Below are 22,500 nucleotides of genomic sequence, written 5' to 3' on the forward strand. Positions count from 1 at the left end.
GGATTGTGTGTGCGAGATGACGTTTCTCCCGGGATTGTGTGTGCGAGATGACGTTTCTCCCTGGATTGTGTGTGCGAGATGACGTTTCTCCCTGGGTTGTGTGTGAGAGATGACGTTTCTCACTGGATTGTGTGTGCGAGATGACGTTTCTCCCTGGATTGTGTGCGAGATGACGTTTCTCACTGGATTGTGTGTGTGAGATGACGTTTCTCACTGGGTTGTGTGTGAGAGATGACGTTTCTCCCTGGATTGTGTGTGCGAGATGACGTTTCTCCCTGGATTGTGCGTGTGAGATGACGTTTCTCCCTGGATTGTGTGTGCAAGATGACGTTTCTCCCTGGATTGTGTGTGCGATATGACGTTTCTCCCTGGATTGTGTGTGCGAGATGACGTTTCTCCCTGGATTGTGTGTGCGAGATGACGTTTCTCCCTGGATTGTGTGTGCGAGATGACGTTTTTCCCTGGATTATGTGAGCGAGATGACGTTTCTCACTGGATTGTGTGTGTGAGATGACGTTTCTCACTGGATTGTGTGTGTGAGATGACGTTTCTCACTGGATTGTGTGTGCGAGATGACGTTTCTCCCTGGATTGTGGGTGCGAGATGACGTTTCTCCCTGGATTGTGGGTGCGAGATGACCTTTCTCCCTGGGTGGTGTGTGCAAGATGACGTTTCTCCCTGAATTGTGTGTGCGAGATGGCGTTTCTCCCTGGATTGTGTGTGCGAGATGACGTTTCTCCCGGGATTGTGTGTGCGAGATGACGTTTCTCCCTGGATTGTGTGTGCGAGATGACGTTTCTCCCTGGGTGGTGTGTGCGAGATGACGTTTCTCCCTGAATTGTGTGTGCGAGATGACGTTTCTCCCTGGATTGTGTGCGAGATGACGTTTCTCACTGGATTGTGTGTGTGAGATGACGTTTCTCACTGGATTGTGTGTGTGAGATGACGTTTCTCACTGGATTGTGTGCGAGATGACGTTTCTCACTGGATTGTGGGTGCGAGATGACGTTTCTCCCTGGGTGGTGTGTGCGAGATGACGTTTCTCCCTGAATTGTGTGTGCGAGATGGCGTTTCTCCCTGGATTGTGTGTGTGAGATGACGTTTCTCACTGGATTGTGTGTGCGAGATGACGTTTCTCCCTGGATTGTGTGTGCGAGATGACGTCATTCCGAGCGCGTGTCTGTCCTATTGTTTTGTGTCGTGTTGAAACCTCAAGAACAGGAATTTATTTTGTTGGATTAAATCGTCTGCGTAGCAAATGTTGTTTTAGTGTAGTATTGTTTAAAGGCATATGTACTCGATGACTATACACGCTAATTGCTTTACCAACAGCTGGAGACATGCTAAATTAAGTTCCCTGCAAAATATTGTGGTCTAGGACCCCTTCAATGTTGAGATATGTTAATTTTCATTTTGATCTGGATCGTCCTATTTATAGATTTGGCAACACATGTAACGTTGATGCAAGGGAGCTAACACCGCGGCTTTGTTGACATCCTCACTTTTTCAGAGGCTAGAACAAGCTGTAATGCATGTATTATGGTCCGCGCATGGTGACATATCGTCATTATATGGTCTTATGGTGCGTTTGACATCGATTATGGGCAAACTACACTTTGTAAACACGGGAGCGCGTACATATGCCTTTAACATTCATTCGCCTATTTAGGCTATCAAGCCTGTCCTTAACTGGAAGAAGTCGACTGCTATTCAGGCTATCAAGCCTGTCCTTAACTGGAAGAAGTCGACTGCTATTCAGGCTATCAAGCCTGTCCTTAACTGGAAGAAGTCGACTGCTATTCAGGCTATCAAGCCTGTCCTTAACTGGAAGAAGTCGACTGCTATTCAGGCTATCAAGCCTGTCCTTAACTGGAAGAAGTCGACTGCTATTCAGGCTATCAAGCCTGTCCTTAACTGGAAGAAGTCGACTGCTATTCAGGCTATCAAGCCTGTCCTTAACTGGAAGAAGTCGACTGCTATTCAGGCTATCAAGCCTGTCCTTAACTGGAAGAAGTCGACTGCTATTCAGGCTATCAAGCCTGTCCTTAACTGGAAGAAGTCGACTGCTATTCAGGCTATCAAGCCTGTCCTTAACTGGAAGAAGTCGACTGCTATTCAGGCTATCAAGCCTGTCCTTAACTGGAAGAAGTCGACTGCTATTCAGGCTATCAAGCCTGTCCTTAACTGGAAGAAGTCGACTGCTATTCAGGCTATCAAGCCTGTCCTTAACTGGAAGAAGTCGACTGCTATTCAGGCTATCAAGCCTGTCCTTAACTGGAAGAAGTCGACTGCTATTCAGGCTATCAAGCCTGTCCTTAACTGGAAGAAGTCGACTGCTATTCAGGCTATCAAGCCTGTCCTTAACTGGAAGAAGTCGACTGCTATTCAGGCTATCAAGCCTGTCCTTAACTGGAAGAAGTCGACTGCTATTCAGGCTATCAAGCCTGTCCTTAACTGGAAGAAGTCGACTGCTATTCAGGCTATCAAGCCTGTCCTTAACTGGAAGAAGTCGACTGCTATTCAGGCTATCAAGCCTGTCCTTAACTGGAAGAAGTCGACTGCTATTCAGGCTATCAAGCCTGTCCTTAACTGGAAGAAGTCGACTGCTATTCAGGCTATCAAGCCTGTCCTTAACTGGAAGAAGTCGACTGCTATTCAGGCTATCAAGCCTGTCCTTAACTGGAAGAAGTCGACTGCTATTCAGGCTATCAAGCCTGTCCTTAACTGGAAGAAGTCGACTGCTATTCAGGCTATCAAGCCTGTCCTTAACTGGAAGAAGTCGACTGCTATTCAGGCTATCAAGCCTGTCCTTAACTGGAAGAAGTCGACTGCTATTCAGGCTATCAAGCCTGTCCTTAACTGGAAGAAGTCGACTGCTATTCAGGCTATCAAGCCTGTCCTTAACTGGAAGAAGTCGACTGCTATTCAGGCTATCAAGCCTGTCCTTAACTGGAAGAAGTCGACTGCTATTCAGGCTATCAAGCCTGTCCTTAACTGGAAGAAGTCGACTGCTATTCAGGCTATCAAGCCTGTCCTTAACTGGAAGAAGTCGACTGCTATTCAGGCTATCAAGCCTGTCCTTAACTGGAAGAAGTCGACTGCTATTCAGGCTATCAAGCCTGTCCTTAACTGGAAGAAGTCGACTGCTATTCAGGCTATCAAGCCTGTCCTTAACTGGAAGAAGTCGACTGCTATTCAGGCTATCAAGCCTGTCCTTAACTGGAAGAAGTCGACTGCACAAGGTATACCTCGCTAAGCTGGCCGCACTGAGTTTTCGGAAAAACAGATTTTCGCAAAATTGACTTCGGGCTCAATTCGGGACAGCTACGTTTTAACATTAACAACAAACTCAGACAAAAGAAACATAACGGCCAATAGAGAATGTCTGCAGTGCCACTTTTTAATGTTGACAATGTTTTATGACACAAATTGTGACCGCTACACGGAGTGAGAATGAGAAATGAGGACCAGGACTCACAAGAAAGAGCAACCTGTTGCGTGCTTGTGTTTGAGCGTAGCAATTTCAAGGCGTGGCGTAACATCATAGCAAGTTGCCTTTAAACGACGTAGCATGCTACATTCAGCGTAGCAGTTGTCAGCTCTGTACGCTTCACGATACGAGCTCCCTGTCAGTTTAAGATTCTGGAGGTGGTTTTTTTCTATCATTTTGTTTTTACATTTTTGTTGCAGCTGTTTGATTTCCAGCTTAGCGGCCCCGACATGGCTGCCATTTCTGCACTGAACCAAAACAGGAGAGTCTGGGACATATCCTTGTGAGTGTAACGTCCTGCAAATAGTACTGCGAGATTGTGTACTAACGTCAAAGGCAGGCGTACTCCGTCTCGCGGAAACAGTGCGACTCACCATCTCAGATCTGGCCAGTCTTTGTCATGACATACACCATCCCTCCACTTGGTCACATACTAAAATCAACACCCTGAACACTTGCCGGGGTAAGTTGAAATCTTTGAAGGGATTGCTTTCTCAACAAACCACCGGTGGCTCTTTGGAAATTGATTCATCATAAAAAACACCTTTGTGCACAGAGAACACCAAGTCTGTTAAACCTTAGGCTGGTTGTCGCAACATATGTCGCGCTACTTTACGTATACTGTCACCTGGTTGTCACGACATATGTCGCGCTGCTGGCTCAGTCTGTTTGGTCGGTTCCGATTACCTCCCATGGATGCGAAAACCTATAATTATGACCGTTTTTCTTTATTTTTCCCTCTGTTAATTCACCAGTGGCTATATAACATGTGTTACATAATTGCACCAGTGTTAGGGTTAAGGTTTTTGTTTTTTTACCGAGTGAAGGGATGGTCTAATCCCAGATCTGAGATGGTAAACCGAACTGTTTTCACATGAATGAGTGTAGCTTTTTTCTGTGCAGAGCGGCATCATTTAGCGAAAGTCATGTTCATAGATTGACATGGGTGTCATTTACGGAATGACTTAATCAGCAAACAATAGCCACTGTGCACAGAGAGCATGCAGTTGATCTTCCGTATGTGTCCAAGTGGAATTGAATTCTTGTCCTGTGTAAACCGCTACTGTCATGATGTGCTTGATGACTAACACGAGAAAGTAAATGATTAACTTCATGAAAGTCTTGTCCTGTGTAAACCGCTACTGTCATGATGTGCTTGATGACTGACACGAGAAAGTAAATGATTAACTTCATGACATTCTTGTCCTGTGTAAACCGCTACTGTCATGATGTGCTTGATGACTGACACGAGAAAGTAAATGATTAACTTCATGACAACTTCAGAATAAAAGGACTACCTCTTGTCACAGATTGTTTTGAATCACTTTTCATTGAAAAACAAATCGGCCCCGCGGATGGAGGTTCAAAACCAACAAGCAATCCACGCAGCTTTTTGTTTTTTGGGGGAAGGAGGGGGGAGGGGTTCTGAGGCGATTTGGCCAAAGGACATAACTGATGGAGGATTATGGCCGTCTTAAAAAAGAATCCAATTTGATTAAAACCGTTCTTTACTGCTGTTTCAGATGGAAAGATTTTCCAAACTTCCCTGACTCACCATCAACCAGCATTTGAATTTGCCATCAACCAGCATTTGAATTTGCCATCAACCAGCATTTGAATTTGCCATCAACCAGCATTTGAATTTGCCATCAACCAGCATTTGAATTTGCCATCAACCAGCATTTGAATTTGCCATCAACCAGCATTTGAATTTGCCATCAACCAGCATTTGAATTTGCCATCAACCAGCATTTGAATTTGCCATCAACCAGCATTTGAATTTGCCATCAACCAGCATTTGAATTTGCCATCAACCAGCATTTGAATTTGCCATCAACCAGCATTTGAATTTGCCATCAACCAGCATTTGAATTTGCCATCAACCAGCATTTGAATTTGCCATCAACCAGCATTTGAATTTGCCATCAACCAGCATTTGAATTTGCCATCAACCAGCATTTGAATTTGCCATCAACCAGCATTTGAATTTGCCATCAACCAGCATTTGAATTTGCCATCAACCAGCATTTGAATTTGCCGCCTAATGTGAACAACTACCGTAAACTACCTTGTATCGAGTAAACGCCCACCCCCTACTTTTGGTCAACGTCTGCGCACAGGGTATAGTACCTAGTAAACGCCCCCCCCCCCCCCCCCACCCCTATTTTCGATCATTAGAGTAAAGGCAAATGAAAAAGATGATTCAGTTTGCTGTTGTTTAAAAAAAAATGCCCCCCTTCCTTGGGGATGACGAGACTGGAGACTCATCTGAACCTGAAGAGGCTGGAGAGGTCGACTTGGAGGGGTTGGAACACAACGAATGAACAGACTGGTGTTTGCTGACCCTCCATCCATGTGAAGGCAAGACGTTGTCACTCATATTCATTGTCCCCTCATTGGGTGACAAACTGACAACAAATAATCTTGCAGTTTTTGAAAAAAACCGTGACTTTTCTTGTCACACTTGATTGTGATATTTGTATATTCGCTTAAATGCTGATATCGGTTTGTCGATCCACACAGACCTGGATTAATCTTTTCCAGTTAGCATTATGTTTTGAAGTAATAAACTTGTTAACAGACACAAAGCAACAAGATTTCCTTTGTGGTTTGCTTGCAGATTTGTGCAGATTTCTGTGTATATGTGCGTGCGTGCGTGTGTGTGTGTGTGTGTGTGTGTGTGTGTGTGTGTGTGTGTGTGTGTGTGTTTAGTACAACCAGCCATACATACGTACGTGCCTGTGCTCAAGATTTGTTTGTTTTCATTGTAAACTATACAGCTTAGTACAACGTGTGAAGCGAGAGTTGAATGCTGTGTTGTGTTCATTGTAAACTATACAGCTTAGTACAACGTGTGAAGCGAGAGTTGAATGCTGTGTTGTGTTCATTGTAAACTATACAGCTTAGTACAACGTGTGAAGCGAGAGTTGAATGCTGTGTTGTGTTCATTGTAAACTATACAGCTTAGTACAACGTGTGAAGCGAGAGTTGAATGCTGTGTTGTGTTCATTGTAAACTATACAGCTTAGTACAACGTGTGAAGCGAGAGTTGAATGCTGTGTTGTGTTCATTGTAAACTATACAGCTTAGTACAACGTGTGAAGCGAGAGTTGAATGCTGTGTTGTGTTCATTGTAAACTATACAGCTTAGTACAACGTGTGAAGCGAGAGTTGAATGCTGTGTTGTGTTCATTGTAAACTATACAGCTTAGTACAACGTGTGAAGCGAGAGTTGAATGCTGTGTTGTGTTCATTGTAAACTATACAGCTTAGTACAACGTGTGAAGCGAGAGTTGAATGCTGTGTTGTGTTCATTGTAAACTATACAGCTTAGTACAACGTGTGAAGCGAGAGTTGAATGCTGTGTTGTGTTCATTGTAAACTATACAGCTTAGTACAACGTGTGAAGCGAGAGTTGAATGCTGTGTTGTGTTCATTGTAAACTATACAGCTTAGTACAACGTGTGAAGCGAGAGTTGAATGCTGTGTTGTGTTCATTGTAAACTATACAGCTTAGTACAACGTGTGAAGCGAGAGTTGAATGCTGTGTTGTGTTCATTGTAAACTATACAGCTTAGTACAACGTGTGAAGCGAGAGTTGAATGCTGTGTTGTGTTCATTGTAAACTATACAGCTTAGTACAACGTGTGAAGCGAGAGTTGAATGCTGTGTTGTGTTCATTGTAAACTATACAGCTTAGTACAACGTGTGAAGCGAGAGTTGAATGCTGTGTTGTGTTCATTGTAAACTATACAGCTTAGTACAACGTGTGAAGCGAGAGTTGAATGCTGTGTTGTGTTCATTGTAAACTATACAGCTTAGTACAACGTGTGAAGCGAGAGTTGAATGCTGTGTTGTGTTCATTGTAAACTATACAGCTTAGTACAACGTGTGAAGCGAGAGTTGAATGCTGTGTTGTGTTCATTGTAAACTATACAGCTTAGTACAACGTGTGAAGCGAGAGTTGAATGCTGTGTTGTGTTCATTGTAAACTATACAGCTTAGTACAACGTGTGAAGCGAGAGTTGAATGCTGTGTTGTGTTCATTGTAAACTATACAGCTTAGTACAACGTGTGAAGCGAGAGTTGAATGCTGTGTTGTGTTCATTGTAAACTATACAGCTTAGTACAACGTGTGAAGCGAGAGTTGAATGCTGTGTTGTGTTCATTGTAAACTATACAGCTTAGTACAACGTGTGAAGCGAGAGTTGAATGCTGTGTTGTGTTCATTGTAAACTATACAGCTTAGTACAACGTGTGAAGCGAGAGTTGAATGCTGTGTTGTGTTCATTGTAAACTATACAGCTTAGTACAACGTGTGAAGCGAGAGTTGAATGCTGTGTTGTGTTCATTGTAAACTATACAGCTTAGTACAACGTGTGAAGCGAGAGTTGAATGCTGTGTTGTGTTCATTGTAAACTATACAGCTTAGTACAACGTGTGAAGCGAGAGTTGAATGCTGTGTTGTGTTCATTGTAAACTATACAGCTTAGTACAACGTGTGAAGCGAGAGTTGAATGCTGTGTTGTGTTCATTGTAAACTATACAGCTTAGTACAACGTGTGAAGCGAGAGTTGAATGCTGTGTTGTGTTCATTGTAAACTATACAGCTTAGTACAACGTGTGAAGCGAGAGTTGAATGCTGTGTTGTGTTCATTGTAAACTATACAGCTTAGTACAACGTGTGAAGCGAGAGTTGAATGCTGTGTTGTGTTCATTGTAAACTATACAGCTTAGTACAACGTGTGAAGCGAGAGTTGAATGCTGTGTTGTGTTCATTGTAAACTATACAGCTTAGTACAACGTGTGAAGCGAGAGTTGAATGCTGTGTTGTGTTCATTGTAAACTATACAGCTTAGTACAACGTGTGAAGCGAGAGTTGAATGCTGTGTTGTGTTCATTGTAAACTATACAGCTTAGTACAACGTGTGAAGCGAGAGTTGAATGCTGTGTTGTGTTCATTGTAAACTATACAGCTTAGTACAACGTGTGAAGCGAGAGTTGAATGCTGTGTTGTGTTCATTGTAAACTATACAGCTTAGTACAACGTGTGAAGCGAGAGTTGAATGCTGTGTTGTGTTCATTGTAAACTATACAGCTTAGTACAACGTGTGAAGCGAGAGTTGAATGCTGTGTTGTGTTCATTGTAAACTATACAGCTTAGTACAACGTGTGAAGCGAGAGTTGAATGCTGTGTTGTGTTCATTGTAAACTATACAGCTTAGTACAACGTGTGAAGCGAGAGTTGAATGCTGTGTTGTGTTCATTGTAAACTATACAGCTTAGTACAACGTGTGAAGCGAGAGTTGAATGCTGTGTTGTGTTCATTGTAAACTATACAGCTTAGTACAACGTGTGAAGCGAGAGTTGAATGCTGTGTTGTGTTCATTGTAAACTATACAGCTTAGTACAACGTGTGAAGCGAGAGTTGAATGCTGTGTTGTGTTCATTGTAAACTATACAGCTTAGTACAACGTGTGAAGCGAGAGTTGAATGCTGTGTTGTGTTCATTGTAAACTATACAGCTTAGTACAACGTGTGAAGCGAGAGTTGAATGCTGTGTTGTGTTCATTGTAAACTATACAGCTTAGTACAACGTGTGAAGCGAGAGTTGAATGCTGTGTTGTGTTCATTGTAAACTATACAGCTTAGTACAACGTGTGAAGCGAGAGTTGAATGCTGTGTTGTGTTCATTGTAAACTATACAGCTTAGTACAACGTGTGAAGCGAGAGTTGAATGCTGTGTTGTGTTCATTGTAAACTATACAGCTTAGTACAACGTGTGAAGCGAGAGTTGAATGCTGTGTTGTGTTCATTGTAAACTATACAGCTTAGTACAACGTGTGAAGCGAGAGTTGAATGCTGTGTTGTGTTCATTGTAAACTATACAGCTTAGTACAACGTGTGAAGCGAGAGTTGAATGCTGTGTTGTGTTCATTGTAAACTATACAGCTTAGTACAACGTGTGAAGCGAGAGTTGAATGCTGTGTTGCATGTCAAGCTTCAGAGATATAGAATGGCTGACCCATTTCATTTATTTTAACGTCAACATCGTTTTGGACACTACCAGAAAGAAACCCACTTTATGCAGAAAAGTATTTTGTATCTGAGGCTGAAAGCACACTCTTTGCTTGTCGAACAATGAACAGTCTTGGTGTTGCATTGCGTTTTGTATTTTGTACCTGAGACTGAAAACACAGCCTTTGCTTGTCGAACAATGAACAGTCTTGGTGTTGCATTGCGTTTTGTATTTTGTACCTGAGGCTGAAAGCACAGCCTTTGCTTGTCGAACAATGAACAGTCTTGGTGTTGCATTGCGTTTTGTATTTTGTACCTGAGGCTGAACACACAGCCTTTGCTTGTCGAACAATGAACAGTCTTGGTGTTGCATTGCGTTTTGTATTTTGTACCTGAGGCTGAAAACACAGCCTTTGCTTGTCGAACAATGAACAGTCTTGGTGTTGCATTGCGTTTTGTATTTTGTACCTGAGGCTGAAAACACAGCCTTTGCTTGTCGAACAATGAACAGTCTTGGTGTTGCATTGCGTTTTGTATTTTGTACCTGAGGCTGAAAACACAGCCTTTGCTTGTCGAACAATGAACAGTCTTGGTGTTGCATTGCGTTTTGTATTTTGTACCTGAGGCTGAAAACACAGCCTTTGCTTGTCGAACAATGAACAGTCTTGGTGCTGCATTGCGTTTTGTATTTTGTACCTGAGGCTGAAAACACAGCCTTTGCTTGTCGAACAATGAACAGTCTTGGTGTTGCATTGCGTTTTGTATTTTGTACCTGAGGCTGAAAACACAGCCTTTGCTTGTCGAACAATGAACAGTCTTGGTGTTGCATTGCGTTTTGTATTTTGTACCTGAGGCTGAAAACACAGCCTTTGCTTGTCGAACAATGAACAGTCTTGGTGTTGCATTGCGTTTTGTATTTTGTACCTGAGGCTGAAAACACAGCCTTTGCTTGTCGAACAATGAACAGTCTTGGTGTTGCATTGCGTTTTGTATTTTGTACCTGAGGCTGAAAGCACAGCCTTTGCTTGTCGAACAATGAACAGTCTTGGTGTTGCATTGCGTTTTGTAACTACACAAACATGAGGCTCAAAGTCCGCCCTGTTCAGATTATTCGTTTCCTGCTTGAGGTGGATATCCTTGGCTCAAAGGGTCAAAAATCCAAAAAATAAGCCCTTAAAAAAATAAGGCCTTATTTTTTCAAAATTAGCCCTTATTTTTGAAAATATGCCCTTATTTCTGAAATAAGGCCTTATTTTCCTTAATTAAGGCCTTATTTTAGAAATAAGTCCTTAAATATTTACAACCATAAGGAAATAAGGGCATAATGAAATAAGGCCTTATTTCTGTTAAGGCCTTACTGAAATAAGGCCTTATTTCTGTTATGACCTTAAAAAAATAAGGGCATAAAAAAATAAGCCCTTAAAAAAAATAAGCCCTTAAAACAAATATGCGCTTATTTTTCTGCGCATCGCTACTGCGCATCCGGACATTCGAAAGCAATCAAGATGTTACGCTGATATAAATGAAACAGTCATTTCATGTAAACAATGCTTACCTTGAGCGCGCATACACCTCATCGGAAACCCCAATTCTCTCGCAATTTCCAAATTCAGCACAAATTCTTCTCAAAAGTTCATCACGATCACTGAACCCATTCGCCATGTATGTTATGAGATCTCTGCGCATGTGCGGCGCAGCCGACTTCTATTCAGATTCATGATTGGTCAAAAAAATAAGGCCTTATTTTTGTAAGCCCTTATTTTGTATGCCCTTATTTTTCTATGCCCTTATTTTTATTAAGGCCTTACAGAAATAAGGCCTTATTTCTCGTCAGGCCTTATTTTCAAATAAGGGCTTATTTTGTAAGCTCGTTTTTTTTAAGGGATTCAAGATTTAAGGCCTTAATCATGGAAAATAAGGCCTTATTTTAGAAATAAGGGCTTATTTTCAAAAATAAGGGCTTATTTTCAAAAATAAGGCCTTATTTTTTTAAGGGCTTATGTTTTGGATTTTTGACCCTTTGTGTCAGGGATAGGTGGAGGTTAAGTCTACCAGCTGATTCAGAGAGTGAGTGTCATTCACACTGAATATACAGATTAGGATTACGATGTGTGCACGCCACTCATATGACTGGACTTTATCTCTAGCTGTTCACGTCAGCTGACTCAGAGAGTGGGCGTCATTCGCAGTGATATGTACACAAATCGACAAACCTTCTCTGTACATTTTTAGGAAAAAGCTGTGAAAATATTCTATCATGAACATTTTTGAGCTTTAAGACAATACAAACTGTTTTGGAACACCGACAGTGCGGACTTGTGGAAGATTGTGTTTGTTAAACTATGCTTATATTGCGATGTTCGCACGGTGTGCTTGGTGTCTGTTGCTCGTAGTACTCATTCTTTACAGTCACTTTGGGGTGGTGACAAGTTTTTATTCGGTAGCACAAAAGAACAAACAAACACATTTCTCAGGTCAGTGGAATGGTTTCAAGGCTATAGTAGGTGTTCATGTTCTCTCACCATTACTGTGTATGAACCAAACATAGCTGTGTTACCTCTCACCATTACTGTGTATGAACCAAACATAGCTGTGTTACCTCTCACCATTACTGTGTATGAACCAAACATAGCTGTGTTACCTCTGCGCGGTATGTCGGTGTGTTTTGAATAAGGAGAAGCCATGTTTGCTGCTGTACACACTGACTCACATCGTCAGTGTTTCGCTTTCTCTCACCCCCCCCTCCTACACACACACACCTCCTCCAAACATCTCTCTCTCTCTCTCTCTCTCTCTCTCTCTCTCTCTCTCTCTCTCTCTCTCTCTCTCTCTCTCTCTCTCTCTCTCTCTCTCTCTCTCTCTCTAACACATAATACACAATGGCACATACAACCAAAATCTCACTGACAGCGCGTTATGACTCGAACCTGTCCCGTCCCAGAGTACATAGCGAGTCTCTATGAGCGCGTCGTCAAGATCACGTGACTGACTGGAGGGGCGTGACCAGAATGTCAGTTAAAAGTCTGTGTGTCTCAGTGCGTCGTCACTGTTGACTTGTGCAGGAATACAGTTCAGAACATTCCTTACTGACGGTCTTTAGTTCAGCCCAAAGTCGACAACGTCTTTTTGCCAACAAATCAGTTCCGAAGATCCGTGAAGCATAATTCGCCAAATTAACTTGAGGCTTCAGGTTACTTACTTATACACTGATGACCAAAACTGAGATTGTTTTTGACTCTGTGTTCTTCTGCATGATATAACTTGGCGTTCTTCTGCATGATATAACTTGGCGTTCTTCTGCATGATATAACTTGGCGTTCCTCTGTCTGATTTGACTTGGTGTTATTCTGCCTGATTTGACTTGGTGTTATTCTGCCTGATTTGACTTGGTGTTATTCTACATGATTTGACTTGGCGTTCTTCTGCTTACTCGAGTATCTGTGGAATTACCAAACCAGTCCCTCCCCGGCACATTCAGAAGCCAGAGAGTAATACAATATTCTGCGTGTCCCTGCATAACTGTGAACACCAACAAGCCAACAAACCAACCAACCAGCCAACAAACCAACCAACCAACCAACCAACCAACTAGCCAACCAACCAACCAACCGGCCAACAAACCAACCAACCAGCCAACAAACCAACCAACCTGAACATCTGATCGTTTACTCAGAGGTAAGATTGTTTGTGTGTATGTGTTGGTTATATCCTTAATACACTGGCTGTAGTTTCATTTCTGCTTGTATATGGTTTATTTATCAAATCAACTCGACTGCAAGTGTTCCAAGTTCAAGTTCAAGTTTTATTAGTCCATAACCCATGGGGGCATTTTGAACAATACATACAATCAATACAATCATGATATATGCTAATATAATAAATAAAAAAATTAAAAATTAAAAATTAAAAAAAAAGCTATGAAAAACTGTTACAAATTATATTAATAAAGTCCAAAATATTCTTTAGCAATTTCTTTTTCTTAGTAGCAAACAACTTTTTAAATTTAAGTGCATTAGGTTTTTTCCAATAATAAGGTGGTAACAACTCAGCTCTTTCTTCTTTGAAAAAATCACAGACAAATAAATAATGGAATTCATCACCTATGTCATGCGATACACATTTGGTGCAAGTTCTTTCTGACCTCGGGATGTTAAGATAACGTTCTTTCTGTACAGGCAAATTGTTGTTTAATGTTCTAAACTTCATCATTGAAACACATTGCTGATATGGCAGGTGTGTGACATAGTCTTCACATGCAAAAATATCTTTAAACATTCGATAGTTCCAAAACATATTTTTTGTTCCAATTTCTGTAAACCATTTATGGATATACTGGTCATACAAGCTTCTTTTTACTTTCTTTTTAAACCATGCGCTTGAGTATTGAACATTTTCTTGAAAAGTCCAAAGGCCAGAGAGACCAATTTCATTTAAGGTTTTTTCAATAAAACATAAATAATTAGATTCAATCATCTTGTTGATATACAATTTATAAGTAAAGCAATACACAATACTTGAAAATTTATTTTTATGAATAGGACTAATCAGTTTATACCAATAGCAAAGCATTCTACATTTCATATTAACATCTAGTGGATATCTTCCAAGTTCACCAAATATCATAGCATTTGGAGTTGATTTTTTTAGTTTGAAAACAATTTTATAAAAACGCAATTGAAGTTTAGTAGCAAGTTCACAGTTCCAAACATCCAGACTAAAACAACAACAACAAAAAGGTCTATGTGAATGTTTTTTAAATTTCTTTTAGTATTGATCAAGAAGAGAGAGAGACAGAGACAGAGACAGAGAGAGAGACAGAGACAGAGACAGAGACAGAGACATAGACCTTGCCGTGAGGAACATGTGCATTTTTAAACCAAAATAAAAAATAAAAAAAGTGTTGCTAACATCAAAATCATCGATTAAATCCTCATGTTTACATAACTAAATGATACTTTGTACCCAGTACAACCATTTATATAATGTTGGTCTTTGAAGCCAAAACCTTTCCTGAGCTAGAGGACTGGTCAGCCAGCAAATGATAATAGTGTAACTTGCTTGTCTTTTCTAATCTTAGCGTAAGGTAATTCATTTAACTTAAAATGCATGCACCCCACTCTGATGCATGTTAGCTTTTTTCTGTCACTGTGTGTGTCGTCATGTGAATCGGGGTCTATGTCTGCATGTTATAACATATTGTTAAATGTCACTTCCGTCTTTGTCACGTCCATTGGTGGGATACCCGTATTTGAGCGGCGGCCAGGGGATCCCTGTTAAAGAAGTCTTTGGTCTGTGAGATGTGCCATATAGTCAAGTGGACGGCCTTAAATAGCATAGAACATTGGAGTGAAAGGACACAGGAATAATGCTTTAAAAGGGGTGCAACATTTGTCGCAATAATGGTTTTGCTAAGTTTATATTCACTTTTGTGATCATATAACGCGGTGGCGTATCAATCTTGTTATACTGTATGATGTAGATGGATCAATTTACTACACCACTGTCGTTACCTGGTTGAAAAAATATGCATTTTTACAGCCAGTAAAATATCCACCACGAATCTATTTATCGTTCTGATGTACCTTATCGGGTTCATATTTTACCACTTTAAAGATGACGAAAAAATAACTTGCAACAGTCGGCGCGAATGTGGTACGTTTCTTTTGCCCCCTACTTAGTAACTGTACACAGTGTGCGCTAGGGGAAGGGACCATTCGTGTGTAGCGCGGGAGGTTGCCAACACAAACACCCCCCCTCTCTCTCTCTCTCTCTCTCTCTCTCTCTCTCTCTCTCTCTCTCTCTCTCTCTCTCTCTCTCTCTCTCTCTCTCTCTCTCTCTCTCTCTCTCTCTCTCTTTTCTCTCTCTCTATTTATCTCTCTCTCTATCTCTCTCTCTCTGCCTCTCTCTATCTCTCTCTCCCTCTCTCTCTCTCTCTCTCTCTCTCTCTCTCTCTCTCTCTCTCTCTCTCTCTCTCTCTCTCTCTCTCTCTCTCTCTCTCTCTCTCTCTCTCTCTCTCTCTAGAGACAGGGGCAGAGACAGAGAGAGAGAGCGCGAGTCTCTACGAGCCGTCGTCAAGACCATATCGACTGACTGGAGGGGCGTGGCCAGTCTGTGCTGGGAATGTCACTGGTCTATGCCCTGTGCTGTCAATGTCAGCTTCAGTTTGTTATTCTCATGGAGTCGTCACGGACGACCGTTGCATGAATACAGTTCAGCACATTCTAACAGGCTGTCTTGACTTGAGGCCAAAGTCGACACCGCAAAGTCCTTTACCAAACATTAAGTGCCAACACTTGCATGACCCAACTTCCTGAAGTAGACTTCGCCAAGCTGATTGACCTGAGGTTTGACGTTACTCACCAATAATGTGGTGGCCAAGACTGAGGCTTGACGTTACTCACCAATAATGTGGTGGCCAAGACTGAGGCTTGACGTTACTCACCAATAATGTGGTGGCCAAGACTGAGGCTTGACGTTACTCACCAATAATGTGGTGGCCAAGACTGAGGCTTGACGTTACTCACCAATAATGTGGTGGCCAAGACTGAGGCTTGACGTTACTCACCAATAATGTGGTGGCCAAGACTGAGGCTTGACGTCACTCACCAATAATGTGGTGGCCAAGACTGAGGCTTGACGTTACTCACCAATAATGTGGTGGCCAAGACTGAGGCTTGACGTCACTCACCAATAATGTGGTGGCCAAGACTGAGGCTTGACGTTACTCACCAATAATGTGGTGGCCAAGACTGAGGCTTGACGTTACTCACCAATAATGTGGTGGCCAAGACTGAGGCTTGACGTTACTCACCAATACTGTGGTGGCCAAGACTGAGGCTTGACGTTACTCACCAATAATGTGGTGGCCAAGACTGAGGCTTGACGTTACTCACCAACAATGTGGTGGCCAAGACTGAGGCTTGACGTTACTCACCAATAATGTGGTGGCCAAGACTGAGGCTTGACGTTACTCACCAATAATGTGGTGGCCAAGACTGAGGCTTGACGTTACTCACCAATAATGTGGTGGCCAAGACTGAGGCTTGACGTTACTCACCAATAATGTGGTGGCCAAGACTGAGGCTTGACGTTACTCACCAATAATGTGGTGGCCAAGACTGAGGCTTGACGTTACTCACCAATAATGTGGTGGCCAAGACTGAGGCTTGACGTTACTCACCAATAATGTGGTGGCCAAGACTGAGGCTTGACGTTACTCACCAATAATGTGGTGGCCAAGACTGAGGCTTGACGTTACTCACCAATAATGTGGTGGCCAAGACTGAGGCTTGACGTTACTCACCAATAATGTGGTGGCCAAGACTGAGGCTTGACGTTACTCACCAATAATGTGGTGGCCAAGACTGAGGCTTGACGTTACTCACCAATAATGTGGTGGCCAAGACTGAGGCTTGACGTTACTCACCAATAATGTGGTGGCCAAGACTGAGGCTTGACGTTACTCACCAATAATGTGGTGGCCAAGACTGAGGCTTGACGTTACTCACCAATAATGTGGTGGCCAAGACTGAGGATGTTTGTGACTGTGTGTTCCCTGGCATCCCTGGCCTTCACTATCTCTTGACGGCAGTAGTGTCCAGTTTACATTACTGACGAGTTAAATATCATGTGTATTCTCTGAGTGACAAGTTTTTGCTCGCCTTTGCTTCATTTAGTATATACATTATTGGATAACATAACATCAATCACAAACAAATAGAAATCAATTCGTCTATTGGTTGACATAATTACATAAAACCATATTTTCTAAAGAACTTAACAGTGGTAGAACATGTGCCCGCTTGTCTAGAGAAACCGCGATCAAAATCCCAGGACGGGTACATAAGGAGAAATCTATTAATCCCAGACGACAGCCTTCTATGTGTCGCTTTCAAATCACTCCTGGCAATGTATTCACTTTTGAATGAAAGCAGACAGTGTCTGCGATTGAACTAGTTCTCTCTGCGCTTATCTCTCTTAAACCATTTATTTTACTTCAAATCGCAAGTCCAAAATAAAGTTGTTTAGAATCGTGATGGGAAAAACCCGTTGAAAAGCTTTTGACTGAACTTAGAATAAAGATTGTTGATCATTTGAGAGAGAGAGAGAGAGAGAGAGAGAGAGAGAGAGAGAGAGAGAGAGAGAGAGAGAGAGAGAGAGAGAGAGAGAGAGAGAGAGAGAGAGAGAGAGAGAGAGAGAGAGAGAGAGAGATGATGATGATGATGATGATGATGATGGAACTTTATTTTTCAAGGATAGAGGTTTAAGGCGACGCCTTTTCTTACAACCGGTCCTTACTTCTAATACAAATGTCTAATAAATGATAAACAAGTAAAGCAACATGACAAATAAACAAATTAAACGAACGACCCAGCAAATAATCGACAAGTAAGCAAACAAGCAAATAAACACAAACAACAAAATGACAAAGTAAGCAACATACAAATCAAAAGCGAAACATGCAACATAACATGTTAATTGAGGTTACACATGTAAAGTGATCGACGGTAAAATTCACACAATACCAACGTTTACACTAATGCTTACAATGATCATATGGTGTAAATGATGATGATGAAGATGATGATGATGATGATGATGATGATGATGATGATGATGATGATGATGATGATGATGATGATGATGATGATGATGATGATGATGATGATGATGATGGAAAATCGCAACATAATAAGAGAGAGAGAGAGAGAGAGAGAGAGAGAGAGAGAGAGAGAGAGAGAGAGAGAGAGAGAGAGAGAGAGAGAGAGAGAGAAAAAGAGAAAGAGAAAGAGAGAGTGAGGCAGACAGACAGACAGACAGACAGAAAGAGACAGAGAGACAGAACAAACGAACGAATTGTTTACTGCGTAGGCCGTCGGCCCATTGCAAAAAGGGAACAGTGGGCTGGGGAAGTGAACTCGAAAATACACAATAGTTGGACATTCCGACTGTTGGAATAACGCGTCACGGATACCTGTCAGTGTCTTTTCTCCAATTGTAACTTTTTTCACTGGATCATTGACGATAGGGGGTGGGGGTTGGCGGACCCGTAACGGACTATATACTCTCGATTTTCTTGTTTTGTAAAGCATTGAGTATAGAAATACGCTGCCAAGCAACTTTCATTGAATATTCTGGAATCAGACATAATTATGTTATAAGTCAAATCACACACAGTGGGATCAACTTGAACATCTTTCGACAATAGCGTCGTGTTTACATATTATTGTTCACTCTGACTGACAGTAGCGTCGTGTTTACATATTATTGTTCACTCTGACTGACAGTAGCGTCGTGTTTACATATTATTGTTCACTCTGACTGACAGTAGCGTCGTGTTTACATATTATTGTTCACTCTGACTGACAGTAGCGTCGTGTTTACATATTATTGTTCACTCTGACTGACAGTAGCGTCGTGTTTACATATTATTGTTCACTCTGACTGACAAGTTTTTGCTCGCTTGTGCATAATTAATTATACTTGATTATTGGACAAGAAAAATAATAATGCAATAGACCAATCCATCGATTGCTGTACATGATTTTCATTTTCATTTCATTTTCCTTACTTTATTGTCCCATCGCTGGGAAATTCGGGTCGCTTCCTCCCAGTGGAAAGCTAGCAGCAACGGAGTCGCGCTACCCAAGTGTCTGCGTGTTTAGGTGTATTCAGCCACCTGCACTTATGGCAGAATGACCAAGGTCTCTTACGTGCCATTGTGATGACACGGGGGTGGGACATGGCTTCCGTCTCTGGGTCTGCACATAAAGTTGACCCGTGTCCGTCCCGGCCCGAATTCGAACCTGCGACCTTTCGATCACAAGTCCAGTGCTCTACCAACTGAGCTACCGGGCCCCGAGTACACGAACCCACGTAAAAGGCAGAGCATGCAAAATCTGCATGTCCCCGCTTGTTGAGAGAAACCGCGAGAAAAATCCCCAGACGAGTACATAAGGAAAGATCTATAGCGATCTCATAGGACAGCCTATACTGTGTGCCGCTTTGAAATCACACCTGGCACTTTATTCAATTTTGACAGAAAGGCTACAATGACGGCGATTGAAGTCCTTGTCCCTTTTAGAATCTTGCTCAAAAGCAGACTTTGTGAAAATCTGTTCACCGATTTTAGATCGCACATTGTCAAGTACACACGGTGTCGAAGGGCTGAACATTGACAGGGTGACCGACTTGAGTTACGGAGAGAGAGAGAGAGAGAGAGAGAGAGAGAGAGAGAGAGAGAGAGGGAGAGGGAGAGGGAGAGGGAGAGAGAGAGAGAGAGAGAGAGAGAGAGAGAGAGAGAGAGAGAGAGAGAGAGAGAGAGAGAGAGAGAGAGAGAGAGAGAGAGTCTCTAAGAGCCGTCGTCAAGACCATATCGACTGACTGGAGGGGCGTGGCCAGTCTGTGCTGGGAATGTCACCGGTCTATGCCCTGTGCTGTCAATGTCAGCTTCAGTTTGTTATTCTCATGGAGTCGTCACGGACGACCGTTGCATGAATACAGTTCAGCACATTCTAACAGGCTGTCTTGACTTGAGGCCAAAGTCGACACCGCAAAGTCCTTTACCAAACATTAAGTGCCAACACTTGCATGACCCAACTTCCTGAAGTAGACTTCGCCAAACTGATTGACCTGAGGCTTGACGTCACTCACCAATAATGTGGTGGCCAAGACTGAGGCTTGACGTTACTCACCAATAATGTGGTGGCCAAGACTGAGGCTTGACGTTACTCACCAATAATGTGGTGGCCAAGACTGAGGCTTGACGTTACTCACCAATAATGTGGTGGCCAAGACTGAGGCTTGACGTTACTCACCAATAATGTGGTGGCCAAGACTGAGGCTTGACGTTACTCATTAATAATGTGGTGGCCAAGACTGAGGCTTGACGTTACTCACCAATAATGTGGTGGCCAAGACTGAGGCTTGACGTTACTCACCAATAATGTGGTGGCCAAGACTTAGGCTTGACGTTACTCACCAATAATGTGGTGGCCATGACTGAGGCTTGACGTTACTCACCAATAATGTGGTGGCCAAGACTGAGGCTTGACGTTACTCACCAATAATGTGGTGGCCAAGACTGAGGCTTGACGTTACTCACCAATAATGTGGTGGCCAAGACTGAGGCTTGACGTTTCTCACCAATAATGTGGTGGCCAAGACTGAGGCTTGACGTTACTCACCAATAATGTGGTGGCCAAGACTGAGGCCTGACGTTACTCACCAATAATGTGGTGGCCAAGACTGAGGCTTGACGTTACTCACCAATAATGTGGTGGCCAATACTGAGGCTTGACGTTACTCACCAACAATGTGGTGGCCAAGACTGAGGCTTGACGTTACTCACCAATAATGTAGTGGCCAAGACTGAGGCTTGACGTTTCTCACCAATAATGTGGTGGACAAGACTGAGGCTTGACGTTACTCACCAATAATGTGGTGGCCAAGACAGAGGCTTGACGTTACTCACCATGTGGTGGCCAAGACTGAGGCTTGACGTTACTCACCAATAATGTGGTGGCCAAGACTGAGGCTTGACGTTACTCACCAATAATGTGGTGGCCAAGACTGAGGCTTGACGTTACTCACCAATAATGTGGTGGCCAAGACTGAGGCTTGACGTTACTCACCATGTGGTGGCCAAGACTGAGGCTTGACGTTACTCACCAATAATGTGGTGGCCAAGACTGAGGCTTGACGTTACTCACCAATAATGTGGTGGCCAAGACTGAGGCTTGACGTTACTCACCAATAATGTGGTGGCCAAGACTGAGGCTTGACGTTACTCACCAAAAATGTGGTGGCCAAGACTGAGGCTTGACGTTTCTCACCAATAATGTGGTGGCCAAGACTGAGGCTTGACGTTACTCACCAATAATGTGGTGGCCAAGACTGAGGCTTGACGTTACTCACCAATAATGTGGTGGCCAAGACTGAGGCTTGACGTTACTCACCAATAATGTGGTGGCCAAGACTGAGGCTTGACGTTACTCACCAATAATGTGGTGGCCAAGACTGAGGCTTGACGTTACTCACCAATAATGTGGTGGCCAAGACTGAGGCTTGACGTTACTCACCAATAATGTGGTGGCCAAGACTGAGGCTTGACGTTACTCACCAATAATGTGGTGGCCAAGACTGAGGCTTGACGTTACTCACCAATAATGTGGTGGCCAAGACTGAGGCTTGACGTTACTCACCAATAATGTGGTGGCCAAGACTGAGGCTTGACGTCACTCACCAATAATGTGGTGGCCAAGACTGAGGCTTGACGTTACTCACCAATAATGTGGTGGCCAAGACTGAGGCTTGACGTTACTCACCAATAATGTGGTGGCCAAGACTGAGGCTTGACGTTACTCACCAATAATGTGGTGGCCAAGACTGAGGCTTGACGTTACTCACCAATAATGTGGTGGCCAAGACTGAGGATGTTTGTGACTGTGTGTTCCCTGGCATCCCTGGCCTTCACTATCTCTTGACGGCAGTAGTGTCCAGTTTACATTACTGACGAGTTAAATATCATGTGTATTCTCTGAGTGACAAGTTTTTGCTCGCCTTTGCTTCATTTAGTATATACATTATTGGATAACAGAAATCAATTCGTCTATTGCTGGACATTATTACATAAACCATCTTTTCTGAAGAACATAACAATGGTAGAAATGTGCCCGCTTGTCTAGAGAAACCGCGATCACAATCCCAGGACGGGTACATAAGGAGAAATCTAGTAATCCCAGACGACAGCTTTCTATGTGTCGCTTTCAAATCACACCTTATTCACGTCTGAGTGAAAGCAGACAGTGTCTGTGGTATAACTAGTTCTCTCTGCGCTTACCTATCTTAAACCATTTATGGTACTTCAAATCGCAAGTCCAAAATTTAAAAAAAAATCGTGATGGGAAAAACCCGTTGAAAAGCTTTTGACTGAACTTAGAATAAAGATTGTTGATCATTTGAGAGGGGGGCGGGGGGGGGGGGGGGGAGAA

The 22,500-nt window shown here is 42.7% G+C and overlaps 1 protein-coding gene and 2 long non-coding RNA genes across 6 annotated transcripts in view; 2 read left to right on the forward strand and 1 right to left on the reverse strand.

Moving 5' to 3' along the window:
* The window catches only part of LOC138950551 (uncharacterized), a 149,867-nt gene extending 143,782 nt beyond the window's left edge, over positions 1-6,085 (forward strand). For 3 of the 4 annotated variants that reach the window (XM_070322268.1, XM_070322267.1, XM_070322269.1), the window contains one exon: positions 5,014-6,085. In XM_070322268.1, the coding sequence (XP_070178369.1) occupies positions 5,014-5,040 (27 nt within the window). In that variant the 3' untranslated portion in view covers positions 5,041-6,085. Of the gene's footprint in view, positions 1-3,247; positions 3,774-5,013 lie in introns of those variants that run through there. The other variant, XR_011450718.1, reaches the window with a different exon arrangement.
* The window catches only part of LOC138950560 (uncharacterized), a 173,662-nt gene that overhangs the window by 128,055 nt on the left and 23,107 nt on the right, over positions 1-22,500 (reverse strand). The gene's annotated exons all lie outside the window — the stretch shown is intronic.
* The window catches only part of LOC138950536 (uncharacterized), an 18,921-nt gene continuing 8,977 nt past the window's right edge, over positions 12,557-22,500 (forward strand). Inside the window, exon 1 of the long non-coding RNA XR_011450711.1 lies at positions 12,557-13,183. This is a non-coding gene — a long non-coding RNA (uncharacterized lncRNA). The remainder of the gene's footprint in view (positions 13,184-22,500) is intronic.

Source organism: Littorina saxatilis, linkage group LG16 (genome assembly GCF_037325665.1).
Source record: "Littorina saxatilis isolate snail1 linkage group LG16, US_GU_Lsax_2.0, whole genome shotgun sequence".
NCBI lineage: Eukaryota > Metazoa > Mollusca > Gastropoda > Littorinimorpha > Littorinidae > Littorina > Littorina saxatilis.